Here is an 18,471-nt window from a genome sequence, read left to right as displayed (position 1 = left end):
GCTTCAGCCGATGAAACTAGCGTTAGCGTGGCTATCGAGCAAGTTTTATCGGAATTACAGAGTATTTCTTTGCTGAGCTAACGAGCCTTTACCTGCAGCAGCAACAGTAGCTTGGCTCGTGGTTGTGTGTTCGTCGTCGCTCTGTTACGAGCGTCGACGAAGCATGTTGACGAGTACGTCATATGCTTCGTTGATCTGATTGGTTTATTTGGCCCGTCTATCACCAACATAGGCCAATCAGCTAACCAGTATTTTCGCCCCTTCCCAAAATTACTTCAACAGAAGGTTTCCAGATGGATATGCGAAGCAAATCTATCTGGCAGCGTCAGGTTACAACAGAGTGTCTTCATTCAGAGTCTTCTCCAAACAGACTGCTAGGGGAGATCTTTCCTGTCTGCAGCCATCAGCATTTACAACAACTCATTGAAGAAACCCCATTACATGAGTTACACCAATGTATTGGTGAAAATTCCCTTTTGAGATTAATAAAGTATTTTTGAGTTGAATTTTAATTCATTTCAATACCACATAAAATGGACGAGCCAATAAGGTGGGTGGGATTTACATTGATTCATTACAATTACATTTTATTTATATAGTGCCAATTCATGATACATGTCATCTCAAGACACTTTCCAGAGTCAAATTCAATCAGATTATACAGATTGGTCAAAAAGTTTCCCCATCTAAGGAAACCCTGTAGATTGCATCAAGTCGTGACAAGCAGCATTCACTCCTCCTGAAAGAGCGTGGAGCCACAGGGACAGTCGTCTGCATTGTTGATGGCTTTGCAGCAATCCCTCATACTGAGCATGCATGAAGCGACAGTGGAGAGGAAAACTCCCCTTTAACAGGAAGGAAAAACCTCCAGCAGAACCAGAACCAGGCTCAGTGTGAACCTCGACCAAATGGAGTTAGAGAAGACAGAGCAGAGACACAGAAAGCACAGAAGCACACATTGATCCAGGAATCCTTTCTACGTTATATGGTAATAGTGGATGATCTGTTCTCCCCTGGATGATGTCACAGCTAACAGAATGCCAGACCAGGTGTACCGTCTATGAAGAAAAGAAAAATGACAGAACGAAAAGTTAAAAGTTGAAATAACAACAAACAATGCAAATTGGAGAACAGTAGGAGGACTCAGGAGAGTGAGACAAATAGACCCTGATGTCTCCAGCAGCTGTGACATATCAGAGAAGAGACTGTTTTGATTCAGACAACAATGGCGGCTCACAGCTAAGAAGGAAGCGGTTACATTGATGCTGCTATTTCATCAGTGTTGTCCAATCTACTGAATATTCATTTTTTAAAAGAACATCAGAGAAGTGCTTTGAACACTTTATTAGTGGAAATGATGGTTTCATCCTTCCCTCAACCGGGTTTGGCAAGAGCTTGTAGCACGTCAGTAAAGATGACGGACAAGTGGTTTATCCAATCATATGCAAGGATTTTTGATAGGGCCCCTCCTTCTGAATTACATCTCTAATGGAGCGATCCCTGCTGGATATGTGGAGCCCGGTGGAACTACATCCATCTGGCGAGGATCAGGTTATTTATTTATAGCAGTGATGAGGAGCAGCTGTTTTCTGTGACAGAAGTTGCTTCTTTGCTGCTCTTCTTTTTTTCTGTGCAAATGCGCTCATAGCCACACGCTGCCATTGTTGGCAGAGCTCTGCACTGGTGGCAACCCTCATCCCTTTCAAACGGAGATGGTCTTGATGCTCATTGGAAACTGCTGCCAGTGTTGCACAAGCTCTGCACTGGTGCTGCTGTCATTCTCTTTTGGAATGTAAAGGTTGTGATGTTGGCTGGACATTCTTTAGTGCCCTGAAGCCTTTTTTGGTGTAGCTGAACCTCTGGGCTTGAAGTTATTGATGATCCACGTCAAAGCACCTGAAGCTTTGGGCTCACCTTTAACAGCTTTTTCCCAGCATTTTCCCTGGCTGCACACTTGTCTTTTAAACACAAAGGAAAATAAGAAAAAAGCCTCCTAATTTGAAGAATGGTTATGTAAACTAGACAATATTACACCTTCCCTTGTGCTAATGATAAAGTCCATCAATCTATGCAAAGGCAAAACATAGGGAAAATGAGTTTCTGGTGTCAAACGAGTGCAGTTTTGAAAATTAATTGATTCACATCTGAACAGTCAGCACAATAATCTGAAAACCAACTAAATAGGCTGCACAAAAAGTTTGTATTGAATGGCTGAACTTGCGTGTAAACAGAGCTTATACCCTGTGTGCCAAAGCAAATGCACTTTCATGGCTGGCAAAAATACAGATGTTTATATAATTCTAACTTGCATGGAAAAGGCCTAAATAATATAATGTGATGCAAGTGTTATTTGGTGCAGATTCAAAAGAGTTTGTTTTGCCCAAAAGCCTTTGTCGTCAGTACATTTACAGCTCTTTTCATTACATGAAGTTGCCAGCAGGCTACAAATAGCATATGCAAGGGAGCCAAAATCCTCCTTTTTCATGAGACATTTGTAGAACATTTGCTGGTTCTGCTAAAAGATGTAGGCATGATCCTTCCAGACAAACACGGTGACTAATTAAGATGACAGGTTGACACCCTCCCAAGCCTAAAGAGCTCAGAGGGCTGTCACTCATGTGGATCAGCTTCGTCAGTCGTGTTTTTCAGCCCTTTTGCGTCTTTGCAACTCAGTCCTGTTGTTCCTTGTCAACTCTCTTCCACCAGGTTACTTATCTGACATGGTGTTGCTTCATCCTGGTGTTACCTTTCTGTAAAACCGGCTAAAGATTAGCAGCTTTTTTGCTTTGGAATGCATTAAATCATGAAAGAAAAATTTAAAAACCAAACCAGGACCCTGAATATATTATTAGTGCTACGTTTTCATAAAATAAAGAATTGTAACATGGTATATGTATTAATCACATTTGTCCAACCAAATACAATTAATATTTAGAAGTAATAAATAAGGTCAAAGTTAGAAATCTGAAGTAGTAATTTAGGTCACAGTATTAGTAATGTTGTTCTCAGAAGTGTAGCTTCTTAAAAAAGAACAACATTCTCACACAATAACCCTAAGTGAGTTAGAGGTGGTCTGCATTGTTACGTTATAGTGAAATGTCCCGATAACGCACATTTAAAGTGCAGATGTTGGGATATTGTCTGCTTGGCCCACCTATATTACAAGAGTGGAAACTTTGAACTATTTGTTCCCTTTTCCAAGAACTTTGAAATGTGGGAGAAAGGGAGTTTACAGCGTATAGGGCGGAGACTCATTTCAAATGAGAACCCGTTGTTCTGCAGTTGAACTCATTGCTTCTTCCCATTGCACACATGCAGCAGAATAAAACCTTGTAATGCATCAGATTTTATTTTTTTTTACAGTCTCTTGCCATTTTTTTTCTTTGACTTTTTTCTGCTTTTAGAAGATTTTTTTTATCAAGCGAAGAATACTAATTCTCAGATACCTGACAGCAAAGCAGTTATTCCAATTTAAAAGTTATTTTGAAAAGAAAGCACGCACCCTTTTTAAATTCAAGGTCCTAGACATCTGGACATGATGAAAAAACAAGTATTCAAGAGCACACAATGGATCCTAAACCGCCATTATTTATTAAGATGAAGCCAAAATTGAAAATCTTTGTATAGAAAAGACAATGTCACAATTCAGTATCTTGCAGAATCACCTTTATCATTAGTTCTTTGACGTTCACAGACATTTGTTTCTGCACAACACAACTGTCTTAAGATCCCACTGTAGGTTTCCCAATCAGGGTAAGGTCTGGACTTTGACTGGATCATCAAGTCTTCTTTTTCGGCCATTCTGTTGTTGATTTGCAGCAGGGATCATTGTCCTGTTGATGACCCAGTTTGACTTTATAATGCTCCAGTTCACATAGGGGTTCATGGTTGACGCAACAACGGGAAGGCAAAGTGACACCGGAAAGCATCACCCATCCACCATTGTGCTTGCAGACATGTTATGAGGGTTTTGAGGTGATCCTGTAGGCTTGAATGTTTTTCCAAGTTGGGGCAGTTTGGGGCCAAACATTTCTAGCTTGGTCTCATCTTGTAGATATTGCTCTGGAAGCTTCAAAGCTCATTCAGACGCAGCTTTGCATTTGGACATTCATGCCTGGGAAGATTTGCAGGTATGTTAAATGTTTTCCCCATATAAATTATATTTTTCTGTCAAATTATAAACTTTTAATTGTTTGGAAATGTCCTCCAAACCCTTGCCAATTTGATTTGTAACAATATTTTGCTCTTAGGTCATTGGTGGTGTCTTTCCAGTGAGGCAGTGAATATAAATATTTGCGATCTTCAAAGCAGTTGTATTTTAGAAGTCCCAAGGTCAAGGTATAAACGGTGGGGTGATCAGGCTTTTGCAGTTGCTGCCCCGAGACTCTGGAATAAGTTACCCCCGGATATTCGCGTTGTTACAGATATCGTTCTTTTTAGGTCCAAACTCAAGACATATCTGTACAGGCTGGCTTTTAATACATATCAGTGGTGTGACAATTTCATTCCTTTGTTTCTTTGTAACCTTTTTGATTTTATTGTTTTCTATGTCCTCTCTTTCCATTGTACGTTGGGATTTTACTAATTTTGTTAAGCACTTTCGACACATATATATATATATATATATATATATATATATATATATATATATATATATATATATATATATATATATATATATATATATATATATATATATATATATATATTTGCTGCATTTTGTCTTTGCATGCATTTTTAGTGTTTGCGTTCGCAGCATGTTTGCATTTTGTGTGATCAATCTCTATGATTGCAGCATTTCTCTTTTCCAATGTGTGTGTTAGCCTCTTTTTTATGTTTGGAATACTTTTGTGTTTGCAGCGTATTTTTGTATTTGCCGTGCGTTTCCAAGTCTCGGCCACCGTAGAAAATACCTCAAGAAAATGATTGTCCTGAAATGTAAAACCTTAGAATGGAAAGAGGGCATTATTTATTTTACAATGACTAGGTGAGGTGACGACTCCACAACCACTTGGAAATACTAAGAAACCATTGTTATTAACAAACGCATTTCTGGTTTGGACTTTTATTAGAGTCTACCTTGCTTTTGGATTACAGAGCAGAGAGAGGTTTGGTGTCACACCATGTATGCTGCCATAAGGAGAATGGCATCACTCTCTTTTTTTCTATTTAAGGGCAAAATGCAAGTTCAGAAATGTATAAACAAATGTGGATGCTCTGCTTACAGAGCTCCACCATTATTGGTATTGTTTGCTCTTCTTTTTAGCATTTGAATGGAACAATCTGTCCTGATTTCCTGTGTGTGGTTTTGTGTTTTTTAACCGGGAATAAATCTGTTACAGCTGCCAATTCCATAGTCAAACCAAAAATAAACACTCTTGTCATGCATGTTATTTCAGCATGAGATTGCTTGACTCCATCACCGCTTCTGTATTCGGTTTGGTTCATTTGTTCACAAAATAAAACAGTGGTACTAATAAGAATGTTTAAAAGTCATTAATTGGAATACAAGATGAAATTTGCTGCTGTGTTTTTATTATAATAAATTATAATACATTTATGTTTCACTATTTCTGAAAAATAGACACGATCACAAGACGCATTCAATGATGGATTTGCTATTATAGCAGCTAGTGTCGTGCAAAACTACCTTTTTGTCATTTTTTTCCTATAACAACTACACACTGTAATGTTTTATAGGGACTTTATGTTATCAACAAGCAATATTTAACTCTGAATATCTTACAGAAACCTTTTAGTCAATTATTTGACTATAACTGTCTAACTAAACCAACATGCCGGGAGAGAATTAATCAAAGAAGCAGTCACGGGGGCTTTGGTATCTGTGGAGGAGCGGCAGGCATCCCCAATGCAAAATTTGTCAGCAGGACAAGATGGGCAACAATAAATAGGTCAGAGATGAAGTGACTAGACACGCAGTCACTGGCGAGTGGCCCCTGGGCCATATTCTTATTGTAAGATCCTCATCTGAACCATAGATGGAAAAAGTGGACTACTGTGTAACCTCTTCGGAAAATAAATCACGGCAGTGATTACAGCAGAAATTGCAATAAATGAAACAGACTAATATGATTTACTAGAAAAAAAAAATCACTCATCAAAATCTGGCCCCCGCACTGTCGGTTTAAAATAATTCTGCCCCTGAGCATTAATGTGCTTAATGCCCCCCTGCTGAAAATCAAAGAAACCTTTTTTTAATTACTATTTTTGTCCTCAAATTGGATGCCCATTTACCACCTCATTTGGGTTTTTAATGTTTATTTGAATTTAGCGTTAAACTGCATTATCACTGATGGAGCTGGGATGTCTCTGTTTTGCTGCAGGCCTTTTGGAAAGAGAAGGGCTTCTCTGGGGAAATCGTGGCTGGGTCTTCCACCGACTGTCCGTTCTGTGTCACCTTTGACGCCACCAGCCCCCGTGGTAACCCGGCCCTGGTGGGCTTTATTTCTGGCCAGCAGGCTACTCTTTGGAGTACAAAAGAGGTAAAGTCAATAAGTGCTGAGACCACTCTAATCAGATTATTATAAACCTGTGTTTATCTTCTCAGAGTTCTCATCCTGCATTAAGCAGTTGCTCCTGAGACTTGTTTGATTTCAATTCAGTATGATCTCATGTGAAGTCATGGTGCATGCTAATGGAAGAATAAGGGAAGCAATGTGTATTCAGAGTGGGCATAAAAGGCTCAAATATTGGGCAGGAATAACAGGTCATGAAAACTAAAATGTTTTCAAACATCCATTTATTTCCCATTTACTCTTAGAAAAAAAAAAACCTGACTACATTAGCATTACAGAGTGGTTCATTCAATTTCAACTGCATGTTGAGGGTTTGTGCAGATGCTCATTGTGTGTGGAGACAAAGGCAGCATATTGTTTCTTGTCATAACAGCAATATTACTTGAGTGCAGCATTAAGAAAATTGCATCCAGGACTGAGGCGGATAGAGGGGGGATGCCGCTTGCCAGATCACAATGGCTATTGCTTCATAAAATATAGGAGATAAAAGCATTTTTTAAGTGGTCCGAAGCAAAAAACCGTGTCAGGGGTATTTATGTCTGAGTGCCCTTTGTGATCGACATCTGGTTCGTCTAATTATTTAGGTGTTAATTGGCTGGAAAATGAAGATGCAACTTTTTGTTTATGTACTGTGAAAGAAAAGATTACATTAAGGTTTCTCCTGGAAAAAAAAGTTGTTGATGAAGCCAGAGCTACCATTAACTTTGTATATTTTATTTTATTTATTTATTTTATTTTTTTTATATAAAGTACTTCCAGCTCAGTTTTTCTGTGCTTACTTGGGTCTCTTTCCTAGATCAAGCCAATCATGGTGCTTTTACTGTCATTTACTGTGTATTTTTAGGATTTCTTTTTGTGTTTCCATAGAAAGTACTGCTTGCTGAGGGGTTCTTTTTTTTTAGCAGAGTGTCTTTTTGAGATACGGCCTTTGACAGTGATTTTGCTGCCTTTATTTATTTTTTTAAGTGTTTTTATTTTATTTTATTACGCATAGTGCTTTTGTGTTTTGCTGTGTCTCTTTCCAGGATGAAGCTACTGCTACCAATATTTGTGTATTTGGTGCTTTTTTCCATAGAACATATTTTTTTGGTTTATGGCTTCTGTATTTATTGGTTTAACTATTACTGTAATCAGCTATGCATTCTTATTTGTTTATTTTATTGTATTTATTTATTTTTGCTTTTCTCACAGAAACTACTCCCGGCTAAGTGTGTCTGTGTTTAACAGTGTCTCTTTTCTAGATTAAGACACAAACAGGGCTATTGCTGCTAATGATCTTTTTATACTCTACTTTTGTGTAGAAAGTACTACTCACTCACTGTTTTTATGTTTAGTTGTGTCTCCTGAACAAATCCTTGATTGAGCTATTGCTGAAAACATCTCTACATACCCTTTGGTTTTCCAGCACACATAAAGTACCTGTGTGACTTTCTTTCTTTTTCTCTTTGTTTCTCCTTCCAAACTGGTTGTGACCAAATCACCACTCAAGCTGAGCCTCAGGTTTCGCCCCTGTTAAAAGAAAGTAGTTTCACTCCTCTGTTGCCACATACATTCTCAGGATGAGGGCTTGCTGCAGATTTAAGCAACTCAGTGTAATTGTCTGGGATTCCTTAGAAGGCCATTTTACCAATTGACTTGACATAGTTAAATAAATCTATTATAATTTGGACTGTACTAGACTGAACATACTTGAATATACATCCAACTGAAGATTATGTTGTAATAGAATCCATAGGATTGATTTGAATATAATTAATTATATTTGTCTTTTAAAGTGGCTTGACGCAAGATTTGTTTTGTATTGATACTTTGTACATTAACTGAATTGAATTAATGGTAATTGGGATTATAGCCACAGGATTTTAAAAGGTATGATAATGGATGAGGAGAAAGTTTTTGCAAAACTGATGGCTGAAAATGCAAAGCCAATTTTTGCAAGTTCACTTATATTGCTGGAAATTATTCACTCTATCAGCTTTGTTTTTTGGATAAACAAAATCTGCTGCCAGCTTCACCATTACCCATTTTGCACACGCATTCTATAAGATCATTCTCTTGCTTTTCTTTCCCTACTATTCTCTTTTTTGACTCAAGAGAAAAAAACAAAATCATCCATTGTTTCTGGTGTTGTCTTGCAATTTAGGTCATTTTCCCAAGTTGCTCCAAAGCACTGCAGCTGTAGTAGCTGTCACCCTGCAGAGACGAGCAACGAAAGGTTTTTAATAATTAACCTCCGCTTGGCACTCCACTTCTAAACACAGAGAAAATGTGGTAGCATGTGATGAGAGTGGGGAGATGGGTTCAAATTATGCACAGTGTGTGCTGTTTTAATATGATGCTGTTGTTGATAGGATAAGTAATTTTTCATTTGAGCTCTCATGCCTTGGCTGATTCCCACCCTTTGAGTTTTAGATAGGTGACTCTTGGTTAGCTCTGTTGGAATTAAAGGGACAGAAACCCTATCTGGTGTTAGCTAACCAAATTTCTACTAATCATAATGGCAATTCAGAAACATTTTGAAGTCATTCTTATAAAACATAATCTGTATCTTTTAAAGATGGTGACTCAAGTTTGAGATTCTAATGTGAGTGGCCCTTAAATCGCTCAAAATAAGACTTCTTACTTGACTTGAACTTGTGCCCTAAAAGCTTGAGACTTAACTTGTCTGAGACTCGAGTCTCAGTAATGGATTTCTTTTTTTAAATTTCATGCAATAAAAAGTGAAAGAAAGCTGGTTTGGGGGCTACAGACTGCTGGGGGCTGCTGCTCATGTTTTACAGTGAAAGGATGCCATTTATTATTAGCCAGTGATGTTTGCGGTTTATGGGCTGTTAAGGTCTCACAACAAGCTTTTCTTTTAAGTGGTGGCTTCATAATAATGACTAAATTAACTCTGTATTAAATGTTTTTAGATAATTTCAACTTAGTTTAAGCAGCACTAAGTAAGATTTGACCCCTGTGTATTTGTGATATATTAGATGGTTTTTCTGGTCAATATACAGCACTTGGTGCATATGGATGCTCAGTGTGAGCCGCCCTTTCCCAAAAGTTATCTTTGTAACTGAAGATCTGGCTCTGAATGGGTCATGTGACCTAGAGCCCCACTTTAAGGCAGTCTGAGCTCCCCCTAAACATGAGCGCTAACCTTACATGCTTCTACTTTTCTCATCCTAGAGTCAAAGTTTGTCCGCCCCATAGTTATTATTATAAAATACAGTAAATGTAGTTGACAAACCTGCATGTCAGCTCTTCACCTCTGTTGAAGTGCCTGCAGCCTTTCATAATCAAATGATTGAGCCTGTTGTCTGCTTCATCTTTCTCTTCCACAGCTCCCCCTCCCTCTCCCTCTCCCCCTGGCTTTGTCTTGTCCTCTCCCTCTCCCTTTCAATGGGGGACTGCGTATAATATAGAGGGGTAAATGTAGCCTTGTATTTACAAGTAACTCAATGACTTCTCGATCTGCTGGTCCAAAGTGGTCTGCTATCAGATTCCATGTTTTGGAATCCGATAGCAATGATCTTCAGGGGCGCTATACCTGGAAGTTACAGGTCTAGTGCTCCCTTGTGGCTAAAAGTTACACAGTACTGCTTTAAGAGCAACATACCTCCGATATTCTATTCCTGCTAATCTAGCAGCAGCATTACAAAGTCACTTTTGGCAGAAAACATAAAAAATAAAAGTACGCTGCTCTCTGTTCGTCTGGAAATGTCAAAATAAAAGTTCAACACTCTTTCTGTTACTTACTACACGCTGTCTTGTTCATTATGTTATAATTTAGAGCATTTATATTAGAACAAAGACAACTGTGGATTTAGAAAATGGTTTCCTGGTATTAATAAAAATTCTCCAGCTCAGAATGAGAAGAAGAAAAACCCACCAATTCACATCTAGTGCTCAATATAATTCAGGAGTGGACAATACAAAGACATGGATAAATCGGTTTTAGATCAGTCATCAAGACTGAAAAGCACTTTGCGTGAATAATTTAGAAATTCAACATTACCAAGTTTTAATGTCTTTTAATAATTTTTCTTAGAGCATGAATGCCTATATTTCTAAAGGGGTAAATGTTACATTTGAGCAATTTTCAAATTAATACAAATTAGCCTTTAGCTGATTTTTGGATGGCAAATAGATAAGTTTTAATTATCTTTTAGTGTTTTAATATTTTCAAACGTTCGTGTTTTAATCTAGGCCCAAGGACAAATGGTACAGGCGTGGAATCCTAACCTACAGTGATGCATGGTTAGGACAACATGGACAAGATGATTTGATGAGAAAATGTTTCTTTCAGTTGTTAGAAACTTCACTCTGAATTGGACGAAACGACTTGTGAACCTCTGGTATCTTTGCTTCAAGGTTACTGTCTTGTTCTTCTTTTAAAACATGTCAGTTTATCTATTGAAACATCCAGTGAAAAAATTAAATAGGATTGATTATTTAATTATGTGACTCAGCAATCACCAAATCTGAGAAGAAATGTTCTGAAAAATGACCGTTTTGGCTTTGAGCAGAGCAGTGAAATGATAAAATGATAACCACACGTGGAGTACATTATGTAACTACAGTTTCGACCCTAACCACAGACAACTCAATTCAGATACAAGTGTTTCCTGCCCAAAACCGTATATATTCAGTGTATTGTTAATTACAAATGATATGCTTATGAAAATGGTAAATGCATGGTGATATGTTAAAGGTACATAGTGCATGTTCTAAACTTGTATATTATTTAGATATCTTTCCCCATACAAGCCTTTACAATTACCCAATGTATAAAATGAGTTATCCTCTATTTACTGCAGTTGCCTCTACAGGTTAGTCAGTTCATGAGAGAGTAATTCAGGGCAAATCCTGTGGACGTGCAGGTGGGTGTGATGCGCTTTGTGCTCTCGTCACCTGGCTACCTTGCTAAGTCTCCGCCGTAACCAATGCATTAGCAAGAGAACACAGGCTAACTTCAAAATGTGTAACTGTCTTTCCTCAGAAGACATCACACCTCTAAACAAAAAACATGTGCAGTCACAGCGGCAGATGCTTTTCCTTTTCTCACATGCACAACACTGGTGTCATTTCAACTTGTCACCAGAGGGGGCAGATGTCTGCAAAAACTCTGGAACTTACGTTATGCTCCTTTAATATAATGTATCAGGTATGGTACAATATTTATTTTTGAATAAAATGGCAAAACATGGTACAATTTTAAAAAACCCTAATATTTTATAGATTGTATCCAGTCGACGCCTGAATACGGGTAAAAAAACACAAAAAAATCACTTTTAAAATTACTTTAAGAACATCTCATCGATAATGTAGATTTTCTGCTGCTGCACGTAGTTAGTGCATATGGGTAGGGTGGCCAGTTTGAGAACTGGTAGGTTAAAAAACAAGTCAGAAAATAATTTCTCTCAGTATTCCGGCATTTAGTAGTTCTAAATAATTCTGGTAATCCTAACTGATGTTTAGTTTGATTTGATATGAGATGATAAAAAAAAATTATGTCTATTATTGTACAGTGTAGGTACAGTTATTTACACACCTAGCTTACCAGAGTGACATGTTCTCTTGTCTTTTTGACAATTTTGAATTTTGAAATGCTCCAGCCTAAAACAGACCAGACCAATCACAGCGTGGGAGGCGGGACTTTACGATGTGTTGCTCTCGGTGGCAGAATTACCCATAATGCAGTGGCGATTTCAGTAACCATAACAGTCAAGATACATACAGATATTTTTGTTGCTTGTTGCCTTGGAAAATTAAGAAAGTACTTGTGCGTACAACATTTATATTACATTTGTATGTTTTAGACAAAAGTGGCAAAAGTCGTTCACAGGAGAGTTTGCTCAATGGCATGACATGTTTCATGGACTACAAATTAAAAACACAGAGCATGTCGTTTGGAGTCAGTCCAAACGGCATGCTAAGCAGTGTATACAGCGTAAATCCTGGCTGACCAGGTTATTAGAAAGGGGCCTCATCATTGTCAAATCATAACCCTAAACCCTAACACAGAATGAGGGATTCAGATTCCTAATAAAACATCTGTTGATGCTCTGATCAACTTTTAAGAAATGCAGTAAAAATAAAAATGTTATGTTGTACTTATTATTGTAACCAATAATTGTGCCACCAGTGATCATGTGAAAATGAACCATAAATTATCAGTGCGTCTTGTTGGACTTTTTCTCTGACATTTTCTCAAAACATTAATCAAATTAAAAGTTTGAATTTTCATGAGTTCTCAGCTTAAATTTTTCTTCCAAAATAAAATATAATTTATAATGAAGCCTTTTTGCACTTCTTTACCAGAGGTATCAATACCTGTAGAGTAGCAGTATTTTGTTTTCAAACGTGAACTACACTTAGTTTTGCAGTTTTGCTTTCACACCTAGAAAACATTGAATTATTGTTTTTGATTGTACATGCCTCAGTACTGCACAGCCCATCTGAAAAAAAAATCTGTATGGTTTGCTTGCTTAATGAGGTGTGCGGTAACCTGGGTTTAACAAAACAAGATCTAATCACGTTCATTTTAAATCAATGTCCCTTTAATGCTTCACACTGCAGCATTATGTAGCCCTCTTATCTTTATGTTTGAACAAGAACTTCAATAAACATTTCCTTCCGATGTAGTTTAAAATGATTGATTACCATCTGATGGGGCCGTCAGAGGCTGTGAGTTGGAAAGAGCCCCACAAGGGGCACCTGTGTTTAGGCCTGAGTAGAACTCTTCCAGCTCAGTTTTTTTTCTTAAGAATATAGTGGCATCTTTAATTTATTTTTTCTCTGGGATAAATGAATGGGTCATAAGCAGGGAGACAGCAGAGACAAAGCAAAGAAGACAAGCCTTCAGTCAGACCCTGTGTGTATGCAGCCTTATCTCTGTTTTTCTTTTGTCAGTTTTTCTGTTTGCCTATCCCAGCCCTTCCAATTTGTCCAGGATTTCTGCCTTTTTTCTCTGCTGCTTCTCTCACTGCGTTGTTTATATCTTCTTTTTTTGAGTTTCATTTTTCTCCTTTGATGCGTTTTGCTTACATTGTTTTGTTGAATGGCTCTAAGGCTTTTCTTTTGCAGTTTCTTGCTTCCTTTTTTATGTCTGGAATTTGTGTTTTATTTCCTGCTCAGTTAGGACCTTATTTTCTGTATTTCTCTCTCAGCTGTTGCCTAAAAGTTGTTTTCAATCCCATTTTTGATATGAAATTTTAAACCTTTCCATTACAAACTTTCCTAACAAAAAATATCGAACATTTTCAAACACTGATACGGTATAACCACAAGTATAAATGTATTTCATTGGATTTAATGTAATAGACCAACACAAGGACAATTAACCTTTTTTTTTTTTTTTTTTTTTTTTTTTTTTTTACAAATATAAGTCTGAAACGTGTGTTTTAATGCAGCATATCACCTTGACATGCCTAAAAAAAATCCAGTGCAACCAGCCACAACCAGACGTCAAATAATTACTAAACAGAGTCCAACTGTGTGCATTTTTTATTGAATTAAGACTGCACAATATTAGAGAGTATTTCAATGGAGTTATTATTCGTCAAAACTGTAATACTACTATTGCCTTTTTTCAGCTGTGCTTCCATCACTCCTTGTGACACTTAACATGTTAGATACAGTAACATGGACCTATCTGCAATGCGATTTTATCCAACAGGCTAAATTTCATATTGCCATAACACTGTGACAAACTGACACTTGGAATATACTAGCAAACACTTATTTTAAATAGAATAGAATAGAAAGATCCTGAGCTATCTATGTAGCTATGCTGCTATAGGCTTAGGCTGCTGGAGGACATCAGGGTCTATTTTTCTCACTCTGCTGAGTTCTCCTACTGTTCTCCAATCTGCATTATTTGTTGTTATTTCAGCTTTTAACTTTTTGTTCTCTGTCTTTCTTCTCTTCATAGTAGGTACACCTAGTCTGGCGTTCAGTTAGCTGTGACATCATCCAGGGGAGGCAGATCATTATCTATTACCATCTAACATAGAAAGTACTCCTAGATCAATGTGAGCTTCTGTGCTTTCTGTGTCTCTGCTCTGTCTTCTCTAAGCCCCAGTGGGTCGAGGCAGATGGCCGTTCACACTGAGCCTGGTTCTGGTTCTGGTGGAGGTTTTCCTCCCTGTTAAAGGGGAGTTTTCCTCTCCACTGTTGCTTCATGCATGCTCAGTATGAGGGATTGCTGCAAAGCCATCAACAATTCAGGCGACTGTCCACTGTGGCTCTACGCTCTTTCAGGAGGAGTGAATGCTGCTTGGAGAGACTTGATGCAACCTGCTGGGTTTCCTTAGAGAGGCAACTGTTTGACCAATTTGTTTGTATGATTGAATTTGACTTTGTAAAGTTCCTTGAGATGATGTGTTGTGAATTGACGCTATATAAATAAAATATAATTTAATTGAATCCTTTGTTGTCCCATGTTGGGCAAATTCAGGTGCAACAGCAGCAAATATTAAATCCTATACAGGAATGGATGAAGTTTTCAGCTGAGTAGGATGATTTTACAAAAATGTGCAAAATTGACATGTATATTTATGCATAAAAACACCAACAGACAATTTATAAAAATGGAAAAAACTGCAGAAACAGCAGGGATGTAAACCTTACTTGGGTTTGTTAGGAGCAGCAGTGGTTCTTAAAGGGCAACTCACCCCCAAATCAACTTTTTTTTGACAATAAACTGTTAACATGGTTGTCTTATAGTGCTGCCTATATATCTTGGTAATTATTGAAATCCTGCTTTTGTGTCTAAAATTGTCAGTGTGGCGCCCTCCTAGGGTTAAACGGTGGTTGACCTGATGTAATTCTGATACAGTGATCCGACAATCTGGCAGAGCTTGAGCTATTTTGCAAACAAGCCTGGGCAAAATATTCACACTGGTAGAGACATGCATGCTTTGTAACAAAAGATGGTTGTACAAGGTCTAGTAGACTGTACTTTAAATGCTATGCGTTAAAATAAAATATGTTGAAGCTTGATTGTTTCAAAAGGTAACATATTCAAAGGATTGTGAATTATTTTGTAAGGCAGTGCAAGCTGATCCTTGATAAAAGCTTGTGCCCTGCATTGCAGACCAACACAGCAAATTGAAATATGGCAGTAATAGCAAAATAGTAAGAAATCAAATTCAAATAGAAACACTTTTTGAAATAAAGTACATGAAGATTGTAGACAAAATAATGTAGCAGATTCAATGTAAAATTGGTCTAAAACAACTAGAGCCATTCTGGAATACTCTGTTCCATAATGCTGATTAGTAAACAGTTGTCCATCTAAGGCAGCAGCAGGATGCATTAAATTATCACTTCCATTGAGTCCCCCATCTGATCCAAGCTTCACTGCATCTGGTTCATTCATTCCTTCATGTATTCCTCTACAAACTCACGCTCTCACTGGTTTCATACTCGCTGTTGTGGCAGCTCACCAAAAGAAAACCCTTTCTGAGCTCTGAAAAAACACCAATATGCATTCTTATTTCAACAGCGTGTTGTGCTGCTTTTAAATGGTATGCATTGATGCTACAACGCTGAGGCTGGCTTTTCTGTGTTTGCAGGCTGGAGAAAGAAGAAACGCTGTGCTCTCTAGTCTGGAGAGGTATCTTGGTCCTGAGGCTGCATCGTTTATTCACTATGAAGAGAAAGTAAGTACATCAGTGGTCAAAGCATCAGTTGTTACAAACCCAAAGTTGTTTTTTTTGCAATGAAACCAAATATTAAAGCCTAAAAAAGATATATTTGACATATTGTAAACCTTAGTACTTTGAGTATTCATAAAAGCTTGGCATGCCAGGATTTAGTTTTATCCTCGAAAGGCTGGAATTAAATGAGCTCCCTCTAAACTCTAAATGTGTTCATTAAAGTCGTGACATAATCGTGAGAAAATATAAATGAATACAAAGCCCAAATTTGTGCCAAGAAAGCCTTTAGCCACGGACAAAAAATTAATATTTTGATGTGGCAACTTATCGGCACGTCCAGACACATCAGCGGCATTCTGGTGTTTTTTGTTTGTTTGCAAAATCTGCTTGTTTCGCAGATCAATCACATTCCATTACTTGTATGCATTTGAATAATTCATGGTGGAATCGGTGTCTGCAGGATGCCCGGGGGCCTCATGTCCAGTGATTTGTGTGGATTTATTAGTGAGAAACAGCGCATGCTTAACTCAAGAAACTTGCACATGCACGAAAAAATCCAAATGTATGAAATTGTGCCTACGAATAGATCCGAGCACAATCCCTCTGGAAATTCTGGAGACAAGACTCCACCCTTGATATGTCCCAATACTTGGGGATGCCCCTAAATGAGGTAGTGGCACGTAAATAAGCCTCGACAACTAGTACACCCAAAACCAGACTTTCATCCATCAAGGTTCCAAACCACTATACACTAGTCTTAAAAAAGAATACAGAAGTGCACTTAAACCATGGGTGTAATTCAATAACTACTGTAAACTCAGAGGCCTTCAGGGTCTCAGTGGAATGCTTTGAAACTGTAGATTAACCATCCAGAAACAGAAGGTCACTTGCTTTAACCACTGACTAGCAATGATGCCCTGAAGGCAGTTTGGTGTCTTCATTGCTGATGCTCATCCAGCCTTTGTGCCTGTGGGGGTGCTCAGATGCCTGTGTGTTAAGTAAGGCCACTTTGCTAAAATATTGCTTTGCTGCATTTGTGCATGAAATATAATTTGTACTTCGAATAGAAATTCTTCCTGAGCTGATTTTTATGGGGATATGCTAAAGCTGACTGGCATCAGGATGATTAAATCCCACACAGTTGGCATGGGTCCTGATTGGTCGGTCAGCATGGTGGTCTTCTGTTGATGGGTACGGCCAGCGCATAACTCCTTACTCAAAGACGGCCAGCAACTCGAGGCACTCTTTCAACAGGATTCCTGTTTAAAACCTAAAAGGCTGATGGCTCAATTGTTTAAATATCTGCTATCTTTACGCAGCCATTTGCAAAATACTCTAATAACATTAATCACAGCTAGATAACTAATAAAAACTACAATTACTTGCAGTTATGACTGGGTTCCAAGCCAAACGGAGTCTGCTCCTGGCCTGACTCATAACAGTGTACCACCAGCCCGGCATCAGCGGGTCCACTACATGTTGACCAGGTTGGGAATTGGAACGCCAGTGCTAGCTCCTTAAAATCTGGCTAATTACATTCATTTTAGGGTGGTATTGAAATGAGTTTTGAAAAAAAAAAATCTAAAAAGTACCAAAAATATTCTCAGATTAAATGTTGATTTCTTTTCAATTAAATTAAATGTTATTTATATAGTGCCAATTCATGAAACATGTCATCTCGAGGCACTTTACAAAGTCAAAATCAATCATATTATACAGATTGAAGCAATCAACTGGTTCCCTTATATAGGAAATTTTTGACCAAAGTCCCGACAAGCAGCATTCACTCCTGGAGAAGCGTAGAGCTACAGGGAGAGTCTTCTGCATTGTCCATGGCTTTGCAGCAATCCCTCATACTAAGCAAGCATGAAGCGACAGTGGAAAGAAAAAACACCCATTATATCTGGAACAAACCAACCCCTTTTTAATTACCTTAGATTTAATGGTTTTGGAACAAAACATTTGTAAAAGGTTTAGTTTAACAATGGGGAAGTGGTGGTCTAGTGGTTAGAGAGCAGGGCGTCCTGGAGTGGCTGCAAGGTTCTGGTTTCCAATCCCACAGACTGCCACTCTGGGTCCCTGAGAAAGACACTCAGCCCACTGCTTCCTAAGCATCCCTTAGGGAGTCTTTAAATGCATACTTCATCTTCATGTGGAACAATATGAACTTTTTTAAAGCAACACCAAGAGGCATTTTTACCTTCATGGATGCTCTTCGAAGTCCCTGTGATGGTGATCTAAGTGTTTATGAGGTAATTAAGGAGTCTGTCATCTACTCCTAGTGT

General features: G+C 38.0%; 1 protein-coding gene across 2 annotated transcripts in view; it reads left to right on the top strand.

Annotated features, from left to right (window-relative positions):
• The window catches only part of si:ch211-127i16.2 (probable flavin-containing monoamine oxidase A), a 99,303-nt gene that overhangs the window by 52,180 nt on the left and 28,652 nt on the right, over positions 1 to 18,471 (top strand). For both annotated transcript variants that reach the window (XM_036140075.1, XM_021317296.2), the window contains exons 9-10: positions 6,345 to 6,503; positions 16,103 to 16,189. In XM_036140075.1, the coding sequence (XP_035995968.1) occupies positions 6,345 to 6,503; positions 16,103 to 16,189 (246 nt within the window). The remainder of the gene's footprint in view (positions 1 to 6,344; positions 6,504 to 16,102; positions 16,190 to 18,471) is intronic.

Source organism: Fundulus heteroclitus, chromosome 8 (genome assembly GCF_011125445.2).
Source record: "Fundulus heteroclitus isolate FHET01 chromosome 8, MU-UCD_Fhet_4.1, whole genome shotgun sequence".
In the NCBI taxonomy this organism is placed as follows: domain Eukaryota; kingdom Metazoa; phylum Chordata; class Actinopteri; order Cyprinodontiformes; family Fundulidae; genus Fundulus; species Fundulus heteroclitus.
The sequence above is the reverse complement of the archived record's forward strand: the minus strand, read 5'-3'. Positions and strand labels throughout refer to the sequence as shown.